Raw genomic sequence first — 17435 nt, forward strand, 5'->3', positions numbered from 1 at the left:
TTCCGTAAGGCTTAAATTTAGATTGTGGCGACGAAAGCGTACCAATGCCTTTTCATCTACGCCACTGCAGTCTATAAAAGCAGCATCCAAATGATCTCGGGACGAGGGGCGACGATGACATCCCACGCTGAATCAGCATGTTCTACCCGCTGTTTCTGTGATAGTTGCTCTGGTCGGCCGTTGATGCTTTCGGCAGGTTGCAACAAAATCAAGTATACGCCGCCTGGCACCACGACTGCATATATGCATATGAAAATGAAATTTTGTATAGCCAGCCCAACCAGCGCGCACAAATATCGCAAGTAATTAAAATAGGAAAATAAAATTATGTATAATGAAAATGGCGCAAAGTGTGCTGTGCTGATTTCTGCTGCCAACGCCAGTGGAAGCGCCATAAAGTGTGGCTAGAAGAAGACCGGAGGCACGACACTAGTGGCAGCAGCTAGCTAGCCGATCTAGTCTAGTCTTAGTCATAGATTGTCCTGTACTGGTCGTTGTCGTGATCGTGTCGCATCGGTAACTGGAAGTGGAAAACTCAGTGAGGCCACCTCATTCCCTAGAGCACAAACGAATTGATGGCAAAGATGGATTTCCCGTCAATGGGTTACATATACTACACTATACTATGTGGATAGATGGATTCAGAATCTTATTCATATACAGATGTTGAGGAGGAGGCGCAAACTGTCGCCCACTGGCCATTCGATTTTCCTTGCTGGTCTATTGATTGGCCGTGCATTGGCGTACTTCTTATTAATAGCTCAAATATTTTATAGCGATTTGTATCTTTGACTTTTTCGATTTGGCCACGGATACGAAATGATTTCGATATATACAACGTATATAAATATAATTATTTGCTTATGTAATAGCTGCAATTGTGGAAATTCTTTTGCACAATCGTGCCCGCGTCAATCAATTTCACTTCCTCTCCAATAATTTCGTTTGTGTATTGCTCCCATAGTTTCACACTTTCAAGTTTCCCCATATCACTCAGTGCGTCCAGTTTTAATAATAAGCAGATCTCCCCTATATGCGGTAGTTCTTCAATATTCACAAGTGCAAAGTAAATGGACCCGAAGTAGTAACCCATTTCGGACATTGTTCTCATTCTTCAGACTGCCACGCTAATGATCTATTGGCTGCTGGTTTTGCGTGTGTGTTTGTTTTAGATATTTCGAGTTTTCCATCGAAACAAGACTCGGCGATCTTAATATTCAATTTTATTTTCATTGACCTCAGGCTGTCGAAAGTATCGAGCAATACTCGCATTCTGAATACATCGAGGAGCACACGACCAAAGTGGTGCAGCAAACTACGCAGGTAAGTGTTTAAACTTAGTATAAGTCTCAAAGTTTATAGGGATTTTAATTTCTGCTTTTAAAGCACAATCAGTATTGTACATTGCTAGATTTCTACGTTTTTAAATAACTTAAATGTTAATGAATATTAAATTAAAAATCTTATCTGGAATTAAGCATTACTTCATCATGACGGACAATCAGCTTTATTTGCATAAAATCATACATACTTTATAAAGCTTTAATACTTCAATATAATAGCATAATACTAACATTTTCAGAGCGAGCTTGTCAACGGAAAATCTGAGATCACCTATCGCAGTGTAGCATTTGAGAAATTACCACTACCCACAACAGGCGGCAACGTTACAGGTATGTGCAATCCAAAAGCAAACTGAATGTATCTTTAAAGTATAATTGAAATAATAAACTAAAGCCTTGCGAGCAGAGACACCTAGCCGTGCATAGCCATGCATTTAATTAAACCACAATGTATATTAGTTTATTTAATCTAAAAAGCATTTATGCGCCATTTAGGCGAGCAACATGTATCTCATATTTGCAAGAATCTAGCGCAACCAAGGAAAATACGTATGCATATCAGATAGGTGCTATTGTCAGACAAAAATATTCGTGTGTCGTAAATCTCTGAAATGTATACAGAAATATAAATACCCAACTATATATTTGCGATGCGGCGCATTTGGATGGGACACCATGGACAAGTGGCAACGCACCCATGTCTTGGATGCGGGGAAAATGGACGGGCGAGTGACGGCTTATCAGGCTAAACGCTGACAGGCGACAACTTAATTAGACAATACCCCTTCACTGAGCGCAGATCTCTGAATTCTGGGAGGTCTTTCGTATTTCGGCTGCATTTCTTGGCAATTTTTCATCTCACTTTTCAGGGGGGATTTTCTTTTGTTTTCCATTCCGACACGTTCATTGACTTGGCCACTTGTGACTCGTGGGAAAGTAATTGGGTATTCAACTTGTGTATATAAGTCTGGTAATTACCTAAATTTATTTGGCCATTTTTGTACCCACGAGCGATTTACGAGTTGCAAATCGCTGCACCGCAATTTAATGAACATTTTCAACATGATTAATGAGGTTTCCACCCTCTGCATGCAAATCAATGAACATCACTTTGCACTTTCCTCTCCGTGCAAATATTTGGTCGATTTTTCACGCTTCCATGCAATTCTCAAGCATTTTGGTCGCTTGGCTAGGCTGGGCTAGGATGAGCAACTGGGGGGCAGTGGCTCCTCCCGATCATCATTAAGATCACAAGCAGCGCCACGTTTCATTTGGTGGTGGCTCTTGCCCTGTACCATGCGAATCTGGACCACGCCTCGTTGTGGGTTTTAGCTTTCTATGCCGCGCTCCATTTGCTTTGAAGATGGTTTATTGTAAATGATTCGTTTTGGCCAAATGACATAGATTTGTTGCGCATTTGTTGCATTGATTTTTCATTGCCCGTCAAATGAAAGGGGCAAGAGTATTTTTAATTAACAGCTAACGACCAGGTTGATTCGAAATCGACAGTTCGTATAAACTGGAAATTTGTATCGCTTTCTGGTATTTGGCCAATCGCACACTTATTTTCGCTAGCGTGTGTATGTAGGTTTTGATTAGTCAATAATCGCTGCCAAGTAGTCATCTGAAAGATCAACAGAAATTTGATTGATTTTGGGCAATTGCTTCAGTTCGTGTCCCTAGCTGGCTAGCTGGCCATTTGCAATTTCAAATCGATTTGCCATTGCCAACAGCCATTACATAAGTATTGGATAAACGCGTGCGGCGCATCGAAAGGAATGTTTTGCACTTTAACGATTAATACGACATAATACGGATATAGAATCGAAATGATTAACACATTTTCGGCATACCAACAAGACTATATTTGTATTCTATGGGTTTTATGGCCGGATCGCTGCTTTCACGCCAATAAAATAAAATATAGATCTGTCTATATGTTTGTTCGTTTTATTTTTAAATGCTTCCCGCCGATTTAATGGTAAAATATTAATAAATTCTATGTCGTCTGAGCTGCAATAAGTAATAAATTTCATTTCGCCAGCGATCTTCCATGCACATTCACATCCAAAGAGCTATAGGTGCTGGGTATACCTATGATTTTGACCCAAAGTCCCCCTGTTTTTTTGCACCTTTCGAGTTCGAATCGTTCGAAGTGGCAACTGTTAAACTCACACCAAGATCGAGCAGAAATTTATGCTAATACTTGTATATGAAATATGTATTTACGCCACATAGATTCGGGCGCATAGCAAATATTTCCAATTTTCTATCTTTTTATCTTTCATATGTCGTCCATTGGTCCGATCTCTCCTGCCGCCCCATAGCAGTCGGCCATATTTTCGAAAATCCCCCAAAAATATTGGTATGTGTGTGGGATGCTGCGCTGCGGCTGCGCTGCTTTTGGGCCACGGCAGCAGACGCATCTCGGTGGTAGGAACCGATGTGCTTTCATATTTTGGCCTTAATTTCGATTTGGAACTGTCGATGTTCACTTGAAATCGGGACGTGGAGACGCGTGGACCTACAAACCGTCGCTGACCAATTAAAACAGCAAAAGAAAACACAATCCGTTCGCAGTCGAATGACATCGAATTAATAAATCGAATAACTTAAGTGCACAGCAATCGATTGGCAGGACTCTCTCTTTTAGCAGTGCAGGACATTCGCTCAAAGAGCCCCAAGATCGTTCGCAATTTCGCTTGTAAATACAATTATATAACCCTTCTAGCCCAAGTGTGAGTGTCCAAAATCAATAATTTTCCAATTCAATTCGAATATCTCAGTCTTCCAACTCTTGGCCAGCAAGGATATGTAACGAATTTGATGCGAAAATAGCTTGTCATATGATAATTTCCGGCATATCCTTGCTGTTTGCTCAACCAAAAGTCGAACAGAAAGTTTTTGTTTCGTTGTTAAATTAAATTGTTATAAATTTTAAGTGTCTTTTTTTGCAAAACCAAACGCGTGCGCTTGCCGATTAAATCGAAACACTTGATACTTGTCCAACTCACACCGAATAACGGGAAAATGCACTTCAGTTGGCTGTCAGAGAAAGCGCCCACGCCGCCAGCCACCTGGGCCGATCACTCGTACTTCTTCCGGCCGCAGTACTATAAGGTGACCGTATCCGAGCGCGATCACCCGGAGCGGACGCACGTGTACTTCAATGAGACGATCATACCGGAGAACCAAGGACTAAATGGTTCAGACTTTATGCCATTGAATTTCAAATCATCGTTTTCAATTGTAACACATCAAGGTAAATGCCGCTAGTAAGAGAACGTTCATCATTCCTGGAGCTCAAAGGGAGCCCCCTGTGTTTCTTGACGCTTTGCCAAACGAAATGACGTTCATGATGTCACATGCAGCCAACGCCAGATCCTGACTACATCCCCAAGAATTTTTCATTTGTGCTAATGACAAAACTGACACCAAATTTTTATTCAAACTCGCATTCGCAATCGCATTCACATTCATATTTTCTATTCAATTCAATTCAAAGCGCGGTCAAGCGCCAGGCGGGCCCACACAGAAATCACTTGCGGGCTGGGCAAAGAATTTGAATTATTACCCAAAAGTCCCCCGGATGGATGTCGTCCTCCTCGGTGGCCCCACGGCCCCGCAGGCATTTGTCTGCAAATTATTTTCTATGATTTATTATCAGAAAATGCAACAAAGCGTAAAATTCGTTTGGCTCCTCCACATGCAATTTCTCAATGGTTGCGTACGAGTCGAAGTCATCGCGATGATGATGGCTTACACTGATCATCGCGGGTTTTCAGTTGCCAAGTTTGGTTCACCTCGTCTTGGGTTGTTAATAGATATCAAGTGGTTATATGCAACTTTCTTAAAGATTTAATATAGATGTATATTCAATTGATATCGAATAAAAGCAAACCCAAAACTCCAAAAAAAGTGAACTCTCCAATTCGTTAGATATTTTAATCGGAGATTAAAAAGTGCCGAAAATATTGACTTAAATTATAAATTAATTTTTTTAAAATGTAGTAATAATACTGTGGTAATATAATAATTAAACAAGATCTAGGTTTCTTAATCTAAAATTATATCTTCAAAGGATTCGGGCTTTGCAAGTCCTTCTTTATAGATTTTGAGTTCATAGTTCGATATTCGGAATCTTATGGATTCTGGGAGTATTAGTTGCCTCTTGCCCTGTGTACAAGTGTTATTTGCTATGCGCAAATGGCAAACTCTCGCTGATGTATCGAAAATATCGTTGGCCTGCCCGTTGCGGCCCGAGAGTCATTAAATCTTTCATTTGTATTGCCAGCGTCCATTAGATGCGAAAGATGTGCGAGTCGCTGTGGTCACCGCCACATCCTCATCCAACCATTCCCATTCCGATTCTGATTCCCATCCTCTGTCGCAGTCGTATCTCATGCTTCAATGGGCGGCGCTGGCAGGTGATCCGATCGAGGGCAGAGGAGGAGGCGAGTTGCGTTGGACGACGGACAGCAGCAAATGTTCAAACATAAATAATCATATTTTCATATTTTTTTTTCGTGGGATCGGGGGGCTCGTGAGTGAATAAAGTTGTCTTGGCAGCCACTATTTAATACATTATATTCGAAAGGAATTTCTTTTTATTAAATGCCCGCACTCGACACTATATTTTATCGTTGATTTGAACTATTTTGCGTTTCCTTTTTCAATTTTACAAGTCATTAAATTCAAAAAGGCGAACAACAGCTGAGTACGAATGCTTGAGTAATTATTCAAAGTATCTACTTGATTAGAATATGCGTTTTTTGCATATTTTCCATAGTTGTTCTGCATTCTTTACCTTTCGTCGCCCATAAGTTGGCTATAACTTGCAGATTTTTCACTTGGCAGATTCTTCAAAGACATGCCCACATTTTTCCTTGGCAGCCATTGTTTTGTGTTTTTTGAGATGTTTAGTTTGCTTCACATATGTATAGTGCCTTGAACTAAATTTTCGCCAGGCACGCGACACTTTTCTCTGATTTATCTGTGTTTTGCGTCATTGTTTTTGATAAGGCTTTTGGCCGCAAAAAAAACGCATTAATTCTGATTGATCAAAGCAAAGCGAAATATAATTCGGTTGAAAATTTGAGGCTTAGTGGGCTCTTTGAACATATTTATGAACGTTTCTACAACATATGTTCTAGGAAAAATCAAATGCTCTTTAAATAAAACCTAAAATACGACAATGTTTATGTGGGGTGTCAGGAAATATCTATAATTAACTGATAATAAATTTGATTGTACTTTAAATAATTCAGGTGACTCACTGTATTCTTTATTCGCTTAAGTAAATTGTTTATTTGTCAACAACAAACTCTTCTCTTCTAACTAATGATCCCTAGTATATACATACTACTTGATGACATTTTGACAGCAAGAAACCGTTGGAATTTCGTTTGTATATAAGACATCTTCCCGATTTTAAAAACATCGAGAATTAAATATAAATTCAGACACGAGCGCCACTATAAAGTCCGTCCATATTGATAGTTCCAGCACATAGGTAGATATGGATATATAAATAGGTTTTATGCATTTGTGACATATACTTCTGGATGGGTAAGGGAGATGTGAAAACTAATGGATGTGGTATACGATGTTCTATGTGGATCCCATACATATGAAATACATAAGAAGAGTGTCCTATATTTGACCTCAGCGGAATTCGGGAACGATGTTGTTTTTATTTTTCTAGCTTGATGGCGTGGGAAAGTATAAAAGCAATTGTAGGCGTTGGTGGAAATTTCTTTGGAAAGCCAAAATATTACTGGCCACTCAGTCGATGCGCAGCATTCGTTCAGTTGAGAAGTGATTTGGACTCCAGTTCCTACCCAATTGCAAAAGGATTTTTAACAAGGATACTCATCCAACCGAGAATTTCCCTTACATCTATATTTGTGGGTGTGTCTCTCTAGCAGAGGAAAAGTATGTGGAGTGTTGTGAAAATACGAATGATTAATCGGCTAATACGCTAGAACGTTCCATAGTTATATGATATCCTGCTTGAAAACTTATAAAAACTTTTGGAATTTCTCGAGGAAAAGAACATTCGGTCCAATTAATTTACTTTTCGCTGGGACAACGGCAACAAGAACAACACGATCTTCGATCTGTGCAGAAAACAGAAATAGACTTTGTGGAATAAAAAATGGCACACATATTCGAACATAAAAATGAAATTATGATTTTTTCAAACTTGTGGCGCTCGCCCACGCAAGTTATTTAAAAAATGTTTCAGTGACATAATTCAGAGTATACAAAACACATCCATTAAATTATATCCAATACAGTTTTTGATCGGCTGTATTTTTAAGGGTACTGTACTTTTTTAGAAAGCCAGGGGAAAACCCAAAATTCCTTGGAATAATGGAAGTGTTGGAAAGCTCTTCGTAAATTATCCTAGTAGTTTAGTAGTTTTCCTAGTAGAAAATCATCTTTCTCCGATTTATTATTATAGATTATAAAACGTATACCTATTTTTTTAAAATATAACATTTTAATAAAATAATTTTAATTAAGAATACGAAAATAACTAACAATAATTTAATTATTCCCTTTTAGCTGAAGTCAGAATGCCTAGCGGTAAAGTAGACAAACCCGTGATCCAAGACAACCGTGATGGTACCGTCTCGGTGAAGTACGATCCCCGCGAGGAGGGATCCCACGAGCTGGTGGTCAAATACAACGGAGAGCCTGTGCAAGGTAAATAGAGAGTAAATCCAAGGTAATAACATTTTAGATCCGCTAACTTTCGTTTGCCAACAGGATCTCCCTTCAAATTCCACGTTGACTCGATCACCTCCGGCTATGTGACTGCCTATGGACCCGGCCTGACCCACGGAGTCACCGGTGAGCCGGCCAACTTTACCATCTCCACCAAGGGAGCCAGCGCCGGTGGCCTGACCATGGCCGTCGAAGGACCCAGCAAGGCTGACGTAAGAGATATCCTTGCCAGGACACAAACATTTTACTTATAAATACCAACTTTGCAGATCAACTACCATGACAACAAAGACGGCACTGTCTCCGTGCAATACCTGCCCACTGCTCCTGGCGAGTACCAGGTGTCCGTTCGCTTCGGCGATAAGCACATCAAGGGATCGCCGTACTTCGCCAAGATCACCGGCGAGGGTCGCAAGCGCAACCAGATCTCGGTTGGCTCCTGCTCCGAAGTTACCATGCCCGGCGACATTACCGATGACGATCTGCGCGCTTTGAACGCCTCGATCCAGGCGCCCAGTGGCCTGGAGGAGCCCTGCTTCCTGAAGCGCATGCCCACTGGCAACATTGGCATCTCGTTCACTCCCCGCGAGATTGGCGAGCACCTGGTGTCGGTAAAGCGTCTGGGCAAGCACATCAACAACTCACCATTTAAGGTGACTGTCTGCGAGCGCGAGGTGGGCGACGCCAAGAAGGTCAAGGTTAGCGGAACTGGCCTCAAGGAGGGTCAAACCCATGCCGACAACATCTTCTCCGTGGACACGAGGAACGCCGGCTTCGGTGGTCTTTCGGTCTCAATTGAGGGTCCCAGCAAGGCTGAGATCCAGTGCACGGATAAGGATGACGGTACTCTCAACATCTCGTACAAGCCCACGGAGCCGGGCTACTACATTGTTAATTTGAAGTTCGCCGATCACCACGTGGAGGGTTCTCCTTTCACCGTCAAGGTTGCCGGCGAGGGCAGCAACCGCAAGCGCGAGAAGATCCAGCGTGAGCGCGATGCTGTTCCAATCACGGAAATCGGAAGCCAGTGCAAGCTGACATTCAAGATGCCCGGCATTACCTCGTTCGATCTGGCCGCCTGCGTCACCTCGCCTAGCAACGTGACCGAGGATGCGGAGATCCAGGAGGTAGAGGATGGCCTCTACGCAGTGCACTTTGTGCCCAAGGAGTTGGGCGTGCACACGGTGTCGGTGCGCTATTCCGAGATGCACATACCCGGATCACCGTTCCAGTTCACCGTGGGACCACTGCGCGACTCCGGCAGCCATCTGGTTAAGGCTGGAGGCTCTGGCCTGGAGCGAGGTGTTGTCGGAGAGGCGGCCGAGTTCAATGTGTGGACCCGCGAGGCAGGCGGTGGTTCCCTGGCCATTTCCGTGGAGGGCCCTAGCAAGGCTGACATCGAGTTTAAGGACCGCAAGGACGGCAGTTGCGATGTGTCCTACAAGGTCACCGAACCGGGAGAGTACCGCGTGGGCCTGAAATTCAACGATCGCCACATACCCGACTCACCATTCAAGGTGTACGTCTCCCCGGATGCGGGTGATGCCCACAAGCTGGAGGTTCAGCAGTTCCCGCAAGGTAACATCCAGGCGGACGCTCCCTACCAATTCATGGTCCGCAAGAACGGTGCCAAGGGTGAGCTGGATGCCAAGATTGTGGCTCCATCCGGAACGGACGATGATTGCTTCATCCAGGTGATCGACGGCGAGATGTACTCGGTGCGCTTCTATCCACGCGAGAACGGAATCCATGCCATCCATGTCAAGTTCAACGGCGTCCACATACCCGACTCTCCATTCAGGATCAAGGTGGGCAAGGATGTGGCCGATCCGGCTGCTGTGCACGCCAGCGGCAATGGATTGGACGAAGTGAAGACTGGACACAAGGCCGACTTCATCATCAATACCTGCAACGCCGGCGTTGGCACATTGGCCGTCTCCATCGATGGACCCTCCAAGGTGGCCATGGACTGCACAGAGGTTGAAGAGGGCTACAAGGTCCGCTACACCCCGCTCCTGCCGGGCGAGCACTATATCACGGTCAAGTACAACAACATGCACATCGTGGGCTCGCCATTCAAGGTGAACGCTACCGGCGACAAGTTGGCGGATGAGGGCGCCCAAGAGACGTCCACGGTGATCGTGGAGACAGTGCAGAAGGTGGCCAAGGGAGGCAAGAACACGGGCGTCCATCTGCCCACGTTCAAGTCGGATGCCAGCAAGGTGGTATCCAAGGGTATGGGCCTGAAGAAGGCCTACATTGGCAAGCAGAACCAGTTCAGCATCAGCGCCACCGATGCGGGTGAGTTATATTCACACCCATATAAGACTTGATGTTAATATTTATTCGGTTTTTCTTTCAAGGCAACAACATCCTGTACGTGGGCATGTACGGACCAAAGGGACCCTGCGAGGAGTTCCACGTGAAGCACGCTGGCCACAACAACTATAATGTGCAGTACCTGGTGCGCGACCGCGGCCAGTACGTGCTCCTAATCAAGTGGGGCGAGGAGCATATACCCGGCTCCCCATTCCAGATCGATGTGTAGGGCGCTATATAGCCGGCCAGGCATATGTGTACGTGTAGATATATGCTTCGCATGTGTATGTGTGTGGGCGCGCATGTTCCAGGGTCAAAAGTCGTGTGTTTCTTGTTTTCATCATAACGCTCTTTGTTTAATTTTAATTTCTTGATTTATCATCATATTTTAGGTAAGTTTTTGTTATTTGTATATACATGGAAGGAAGAAGCTTCTGTTTTTCGACGCGCCATTTTCACTCTTTAAATTGATCTTACGTTTTATTTGTTTTCTTGTGAATACATAAAATTAACAATAGCCGATATGAATTTTGATAGACTTCATGGAAACGAACTTAAGCACAACTTCGACACACAACAATTACTATTGCAATGCGAATAAATCTCTTAAACAATTACTTAATACTTAAGCGAAAAATTTATGATGATTAAAATGATTATGACGTATTATGTTTTCTATTATCACTATCGATCATGTAATTTACGTGAAATAAATCAAAACACAAAAAATGAACTAAAAACAACTTTTCTTATATAATTTCTTATGCAAGGATGTGTTTAACACCACCAAGAAATCCGTCATGTACAACCAAAACATGAACTTAATATATTTAAAAAATAGGTCTGAATGTGAGACTTAACTACTTAATCACTTGTCACAGGAATTATTCTCGAGTATGCTGTACACCGTTCCATATCGATTGATTTGATCGAAGATGTCATCATCGCTGGCACTGGAGCCCGATATGTTCGCGAGGTTCTGCGCATCCTGCGGTGAACTGAGAGCAGCGGCGAGTTGGGGAGTCGGCTGATAGTAAACCGAGTGTCGGCTATCAAAGCTCCGACTGCCGATGTGGTACTTCAGGTACTTGCGTGCCCAACGTTCTCCAATAATCTTTCCGAGTCCCTGCTCGGTCAGTGTGAAGTTGGCGCCTTCCGGTGTGGAAGGGCTGTGCAGCAGAATGCCGCGCTTGGTGATCTTGATGGTCGCTGCAATCTCTTGCCGTTCACTTGCAGGTGGTTCGCACCCAGTTGTAGACGTAACTATAGTGCAGTCAGGATCCCCGCCCGTGGGGCTGCCCATCTCTTCCAAACTGCTCGTTGGGGAGCTCGAGCTGTTCGTCGCTGTCTTCTCCTCCGTAGTGCTTACAGCGGCTGCCCTCTTGACACCTCGTCTCTTGGGAAGCACGCGGTAACAAGCAGTGTCGTTGGCCAGAGCTGTGGAGTTGCACGCTACGCTCTGATTGTTGAATACCGGCATTGATTTCTCTGCAGGTGATTGGGGCTGCTTATTAGAGGGTTCCCTTTTTGTTTTCCTGCGCTTCTGTTGTTCCTCCTTGTAGGTGGCCTTCGACATAGCCAGGGCCCGTTGCAGATCATCCTCCGAGTTTGATGCCCCATCATCACCTTGCCTTAAAATGCTTGCCGTAGTTGAACCTCCTGGTTTAGGTTTTGCCAGTACTTCTGATGATACATCGGCCGTCTCTTCAATGACTTGCTCTAACTTCGAAGTCGAAGTCACAGTAGAAGTTGTTTTCGTTTTTTCTGATTTTTTCAATCTCGGAGTAGACGGTTTTCCGGTCGCACCTGTCTTTCTAACTAACTTCTTTTTTCCCTTAGCTGCAACTCGTTTTTCAGATACGATATCAGTGATGTTTTTTTCCAGGACTTCGTTGTTAGTAATAATACTATTCGGAATTTCGGACTTTTTGACAGCAACACTTTTCTGTTTGGTAGACTTTTCAACGGCAGTCTTAGTCGATGACTTCTCCACGTGCATGACTTCCTCATTTCTGTCGTCGAAAGATACTCTTCCAATATGATCCACTTTTTCCATAAGACTAAATGGCTTTCCGTCAGCTACAGGGATTGTTGCTATATGCTGCTGCAATTCTTTTTCTTTAAGTGGTGAAGTTTCCCTAATAGCCCTCTTAGGCGCTTTCTTTGCTGGAGATTCTAATGCTGCAGATGTATCACTTGCTCCGTCAACAGATACGCTTTTCATATGAGCAACTGGAAGATAAATGGATTCAATTGGAGCCTTCGTTGCAGTCGGCCCTTCTTCTTCGATTTGTGCCAAACCATTGGGACGCGCTTCTTTTCTTAAAGCCTTCTTCGCCGAGGAAATAACATGGGTAATCTTACCAGCGGCCTTTGAAGATGGACATGTAATTCCTTTTTTTTTATCCGAACAGCATAGCAATCCTTTTTTTGCCAACGAGTTATCTTCATCGGAAGACTCACTATCAAACATTTGCATATACTTTTCTTTCGATAAGACCAATTTGGAAGCAGAGGTAGCTTTCGAACTCAGTGGTTTTTGTTCGTGACCCTTGGAGCGAACGGATTGATGACTAATTTTCCTGGCATCCATCGGATGGTGCTTTTGCTTTCTAGTCTTTTCCGGTGACTCCTGGGTCAAATGATTACTTCTGTTCTCCACCACCCACTCTTCGGTTGAGCTATTGGCAATGTGAATGACATTGGAACATAAGCGGTCACTATTGCAGCAACTACACTCGTTCTCCGGCAGCCTTGGTCTCAAGTCCATTTCCATATCGAAGGTGTGTTGGCGGCGCATAGTGTGCATGGTTCGAGATGCCATCTGGCTGCGGTGGTACTCGCGTTGATCCCTGCCGTACGGGCAGGACTGGTAAACACTTCTAGACAGAGCGTAATGCCTCCGGCAGTAGTGGCAGTCGCAGCCGCCGAATGATGTATCCTCCTCGCTGCTGGATGCCGAGTCAAATATCCAGGAGTTTATGCGCCGCTTACGCAGATTCTTGCGTCTCATATGATGGCCGCTGGAGTAGACGCATTGCATCGGCGTCGACGCCAGGTAGGCCAGCTGGCGCTCCCTCTCACGTCGGCGAAGCAGCACTGTCTGCATGTGGTGACGATGCTCCTGCTCGTCACCGTAAGCGTACTTTGCCCGCAACTCGTCTCGTTTGTGAGAATGTTTACGGTACATCTTGATGGTTGTCATGTTGGAGTTCTTGTTGGACATGTGAGCATTGCGCCGGCGACTCTGCTGGATGTAGCGAGCCGTGTCGATGGAGTGCATCGATTCGTCGCTTTCGCCTGAGATTGAGTTGTGGTGCGGTGGGTGGTACTTTGGCGGTGAGGCCTCCAAGTAGACGCTGTTGTGCCTTCGCATCCAGCGGCCCACATGGTGTTCGATCTGCTTTTCATCAAAAGTGTCCAGAATGCGATCCAGTCCCGCCTCCCGCCACTTGCGCTTGTGCTCCTCGACCACCGGCACCGTTTGATTAAGGATTTCCTCGATCTCCGCCTTTGCCTCGTTGTCCTCACTGGCGCAAAGGATCAGTGTCAGTTCAGTAACGCTGGTGGCGTTGATGTGGCCCATTTCAAGCTTTGCCTCGTCGGGCACATTGTCCTCCACAGCCTCCTTTGCCACGTCATCCAGTTCAGGGTCCTCGTCCTCGCCGTGGAACAAGTTGTCGAACTCGGCCACATCTATCTCCATGCCGTCTTCCAAGTTGACAAAATCCTACAAAATAATATCGTCCATCAAGAAGAGACGCCACTTGGATTTCTACGGACTCACCGCCATTTTACTGGACCAGGCCTTAGAGCGCTCGTAGACCATTGCCTCCAGCGTTTCCTCGTCCACCACTGCATTCGCCATAGCTATGTAGTTATCAGTTCTCCAAATAATTTGTTAAAATTTATAAAAAACTAAATGAAATCTTAAAACACAAAAATAAAGGGCCAACAAAAATGGCGTTGCCACTGGTGTTACCGTCTCCAGAGCGCCAAATAATACACCAAAACGCTACATAACTAAACATTGCCCATTTTTATTATATAAAACAAATAGAAAAATTGGGTTCCTCATTTCCAATATTCTGTGTTTACATCGTTTTGATGTTCTATCACCAAGTCATTTTGAAAATATTTAACGATATCCTGTTTATTCAATAAGTATTTACTACATTCTTCCCTAGCGTCCAGCGTTACCAGATAAAATGAAGTCACCAATGCTGCCAAAGTTCGCATTAGCGCGCCAAATTCGAATTGTTTATTTTTTGTGGGGTTTTTATTTTGAAGTTATATATGTTTTACATTAGATTAATATTGCAGATAAACAAACGAATACATATTGTATGCTTAAATAACTGTTCAATTGAAATACATGTACATCGCTCCCGCTCTGTTGGCCACTAAATGTCGGAATATGTCTGCTCCAGCGTTTCAGTTTGTGTTGTCTCAGTGTCGTTAATAAAGTTGTGTATATATTAAAGTAGGCTGCTTGGAATCGGAATTGGCTACGTCTTCGCCAGCTACTTGCGGTTGCGTATGGCGCGGTCCATGATCGTATTGATTCGCGTCTCCGAGTAACCAGGAACGAGCATGTGGATCAACTCTTTCATAAATAGGTCGCTCACTCCCGGACTGGAACGTTCGGCCAGCTCGAACACAGACTTCAGGTCGCCAATGTCGCTGCCGACGCCTATGTTACGGCCCCCGGATCCTCCGCTTCCTGCAGATCCTCCGCCGGAGTACTTTCGCTGGATGTCGCTTAGCACGGGGAAGAGGAAGTTGTTCAGACAGGCGCTGTTCGTCTGGACTAGGCGTTGTCCCGCCCCAGAGTGCTTGACATGGCTGGCATGGTTGGTGGCCACATGCTCCTCGTGGCTGTGGTTGTTGCTACTGCTGCTGCAGCTGGCAGCCAGCGCGGCGTTAGTTGCATGGAATGATTCACGTTGGCTGCTGCGGCGCTGTTGCTGCTGCTCAGCCGTCGATGGAGTCGGAACCGAAGACTGCAATGGCAGGCCCAAAGAGGCACGGCGATCCTCCACTTGATCCAGAGGGGCGGCGGATCGCGACTGGCGCAGCTCCGGCTTCGAGCTGGAACGCTTCTGCTGCAGCTCACTGGCCGACGACGAGCTTGTGACGCTGCTCGGCGGAGGAGCTGCGTTCAGCATGGTGGTGGTGGCATGCTTGTTGCTCAAGTTGCTGATGTTATTGTTGTTAATGTTGTTGTGGTTGTGGACGTGGCTGTTCTGGGGGGGCAGGGCGGATGCAGAGGAGACACCTTCGTTGGCTGTAATGACCGACACGGAGGAAGCTGACGCCGCCACGGCGGACACAGAGGACGATAATGTATTTGCACCAGGCGACGCTTGCCCGCCACCGCCGCCGGCTGGCGAGTGTGTGGTCTGCATCAGCTTCTGCATGGTCAGCTCGTGCTCCTGCAACTGGAAGCTGTTGACACCCGCCCGCGGAGCACTGTTGATGTGCAGTCCCTTGACGGTCATGATCCATGGCTCATCCTGGCTGCTGCCGCCCTGCTTGGCATCCGAGTCCGAGTCAGAGTTCTCAGACTCCGTCTCACTTTCGTCGCCCTTGGAGAGCTTCCACTTCTTGAAGCGGTCGATCAGGTCAATCAGATAGGAGTTCTTCTTGGCCTTCTTGATGAACGGGTACTTGAGCAGCTCCTTGGCCGTGGGCCTGTTCTCCGGGTCCTTGTTTAGGCAGGCCTCCACAAAGTCCTTAAAAGACTTGGTATAGTTGCCCGTCAGTTGGGGCGGATTGTTCTTGGGGATGAGGAAGAGCACGCGCATCGGATGCAGCTCCGAATTGGGGGGCTCACCCTTGGCCAGTTCGATAGCCGTGATGCCCAGCGACCAGATGTCCGCCTTGGCATCGTACTGCGACTGCTTGATCACCTCGGGCGCCATCCAAAAGGGGGTGCCCACGAAGGTGTTCCTCTTGGATGTGGTGTTGGTCAGCTGGCCAGCGACTCCAAAGTCCGCCAGCTTGACATCGCCCTGTTCGCTCAACAGCACATTGGCCGCCTTGATGTCGCGATGCAGCTTGCGCTCCGAGTGCAGGTAGTCCAGGCCCTTGAGCACCTCGCGCAATATTATCCCGATGTGCATTTCCTCGAAGGAGCCGGCCTTCATAAGGTCCAAGGCGGATCCACCGCCCAGGTACTCCATGATGATCCATAACTTGGTGCCCTTAAGAAAGCTGCCATAGTACTTGGTCACGTACGGCGAGTCGCACTGCGACAGCACCATGATCTCCTGCTGGATGTCGTCGATCTCATCTTCGGCCTCCTCCAGATCGATGATCTTGATGGCCACAACTTGCTGGGTGCGGTTGTCGATGCCCTTGAACACCTCGCCGAAGGAGCCCTTACCGATGCGCTCCTGCTTGGTGAAGATGAGCTCGGGATCGACTTTCTCCGTCCAGGACATGTTTCCTATCTGGTTTCTACTTCCCACTTCGTGGCTTCTGGCTCTCCACCTCCTTCTGGATTCACGGATTCCCTTGCTACTCCTCTGGCTCTCGACTGGCTTGTGTTGGACCCGACTGGACTGAACTGTTCTGCGGGCTATTTGGTGGCTCAGCTAAGCTGCGGGGGCACTTGACAAATAATTTTTTCGTTGGTATCTCATCTAATCCGAGAAATCTCTCTTTTTTTTTGCTGTATCGCAGCAGTATCGAATACCGATTGGATATCGATATTCTCATGCCGATATCGATATCTTTCCAGCTGTTGATTAGAGCCGCCAACCGCAAAAGAAATATTAAAATTAATGTTTTATTATAATTGTAATAATATAATTTATTTCACGATTCGTAAGTATTTTTTTTAAGTCTGGCAGAGCAACTCTTATTCTTCCACAAAAATAATAGGTATTTATTTCCCCTTAAATTATTTAACTCGTTAGCAGTTATGAAAAGCTTAAAAACGGTTCACTTACTTATTCATTTATTGCTTATTCGACTGAGACCAAAGCTTAAAACATATATATATGCTTGCATAAGATGTTAACGATTTTATTTGTT

The 17435-nt window shown here is 45.3% G+C and overlaps 3 protein-coding genes across 13 annotated transcripts in view; 1 reads left to right on the top strand and 2 right to left on the bottom strand.

Annotated features, from left to right (window-relative positions):
• LOC6616793 (filamin-A) overlaps positions 1–11134 on the top strand; it is a 31321-nt gene extending 20187 nt beyond the window's left edge. For 7 of the 11 annotated variants that reach the window (XM_032722282.1, XM_032722283.1, XM_032722286.1 and 4 more), the window contains 6 exons: positions 1243–1323; positions 1583–1673; positions 7914–8054; positions 8118–8287; positions 8345–10376; positions 10439–11134. In XM_032722282.1, the coding sequence (XP_032578173.1) occupies positions 1243–1323; positions 1583–1673; positions 7914–8054; positions 8118–8287; positions 8345–10376; positions 10439–10623 (2700 nt within the window). In that variant the 3' untranslated portion in view covers positions 10624–11134. Of the gene's footprint in view, positions 1–477; positions 517–1242; positions 1324–1582; positions 1674–3847; positions 4082–4285; positions 4606–7173; positions 7278–7913; positions 8055–8117; positions 8288–8344; positions 10377–10438 lie in introns of those variants that run through there. The other 4 variants (XM_032722288.1, XM_032722287.1, XM_032722290.1 and 1 more) reach the window with 4 other exon arrangements.
• On the bottom strand, positions 10883–14388 carry LOC6616794. The gene is made up of 2 exons (XM_032722291.1): positions 14182–14388; positions 10883–14124 (listed from the first exon to the last, which is right to left on the bottom strand). Exons 1-2 carry the CDS (start codon positions 14260–14262, stop codon positions 11263–11265), a joined length of 2943 nt encoding a protein of 980 aa, XP_032578182.1. The 5' UTR covers positions 14263–14388; the 3' UTR covers positions 10883–11262.
• Positions 14389–14654: 266 nt separating this feature from the next.
• LOC6616795 (serine/threonine-protein kinase 25) lies at positions 14655–17084 on the bottom strand. Its single transcript, XM_002041096.2, has one exon. It carries the CDS (start codon positions 16838–16840, stop codon positions 14918–14920), a length of 1923 nt encoding a protein of 640 aa, XP_002041132.1. The 5' UTR covers positions 16841–17084; the 3' UTR covers positions 14655–14917.
• Between the last annotated feature and the right edge of the window lie 351 nt (positions 17085–17435).

The sequence above is a fragment of the Drosophila sechellia genome, chromosome 3R (assembly GCF_004382195.2).
Source record: "Drosophila sechellia strain sech25 chromosome 3R, ASM438219v1, whole genome shotgun sequence".
Taxonomy (NCBI): Eukaryota; Metazoa; Arthropoda; class Insecta; order Diptera; family Drosophilidae; genus Drosophila; species Drosophila sechellia.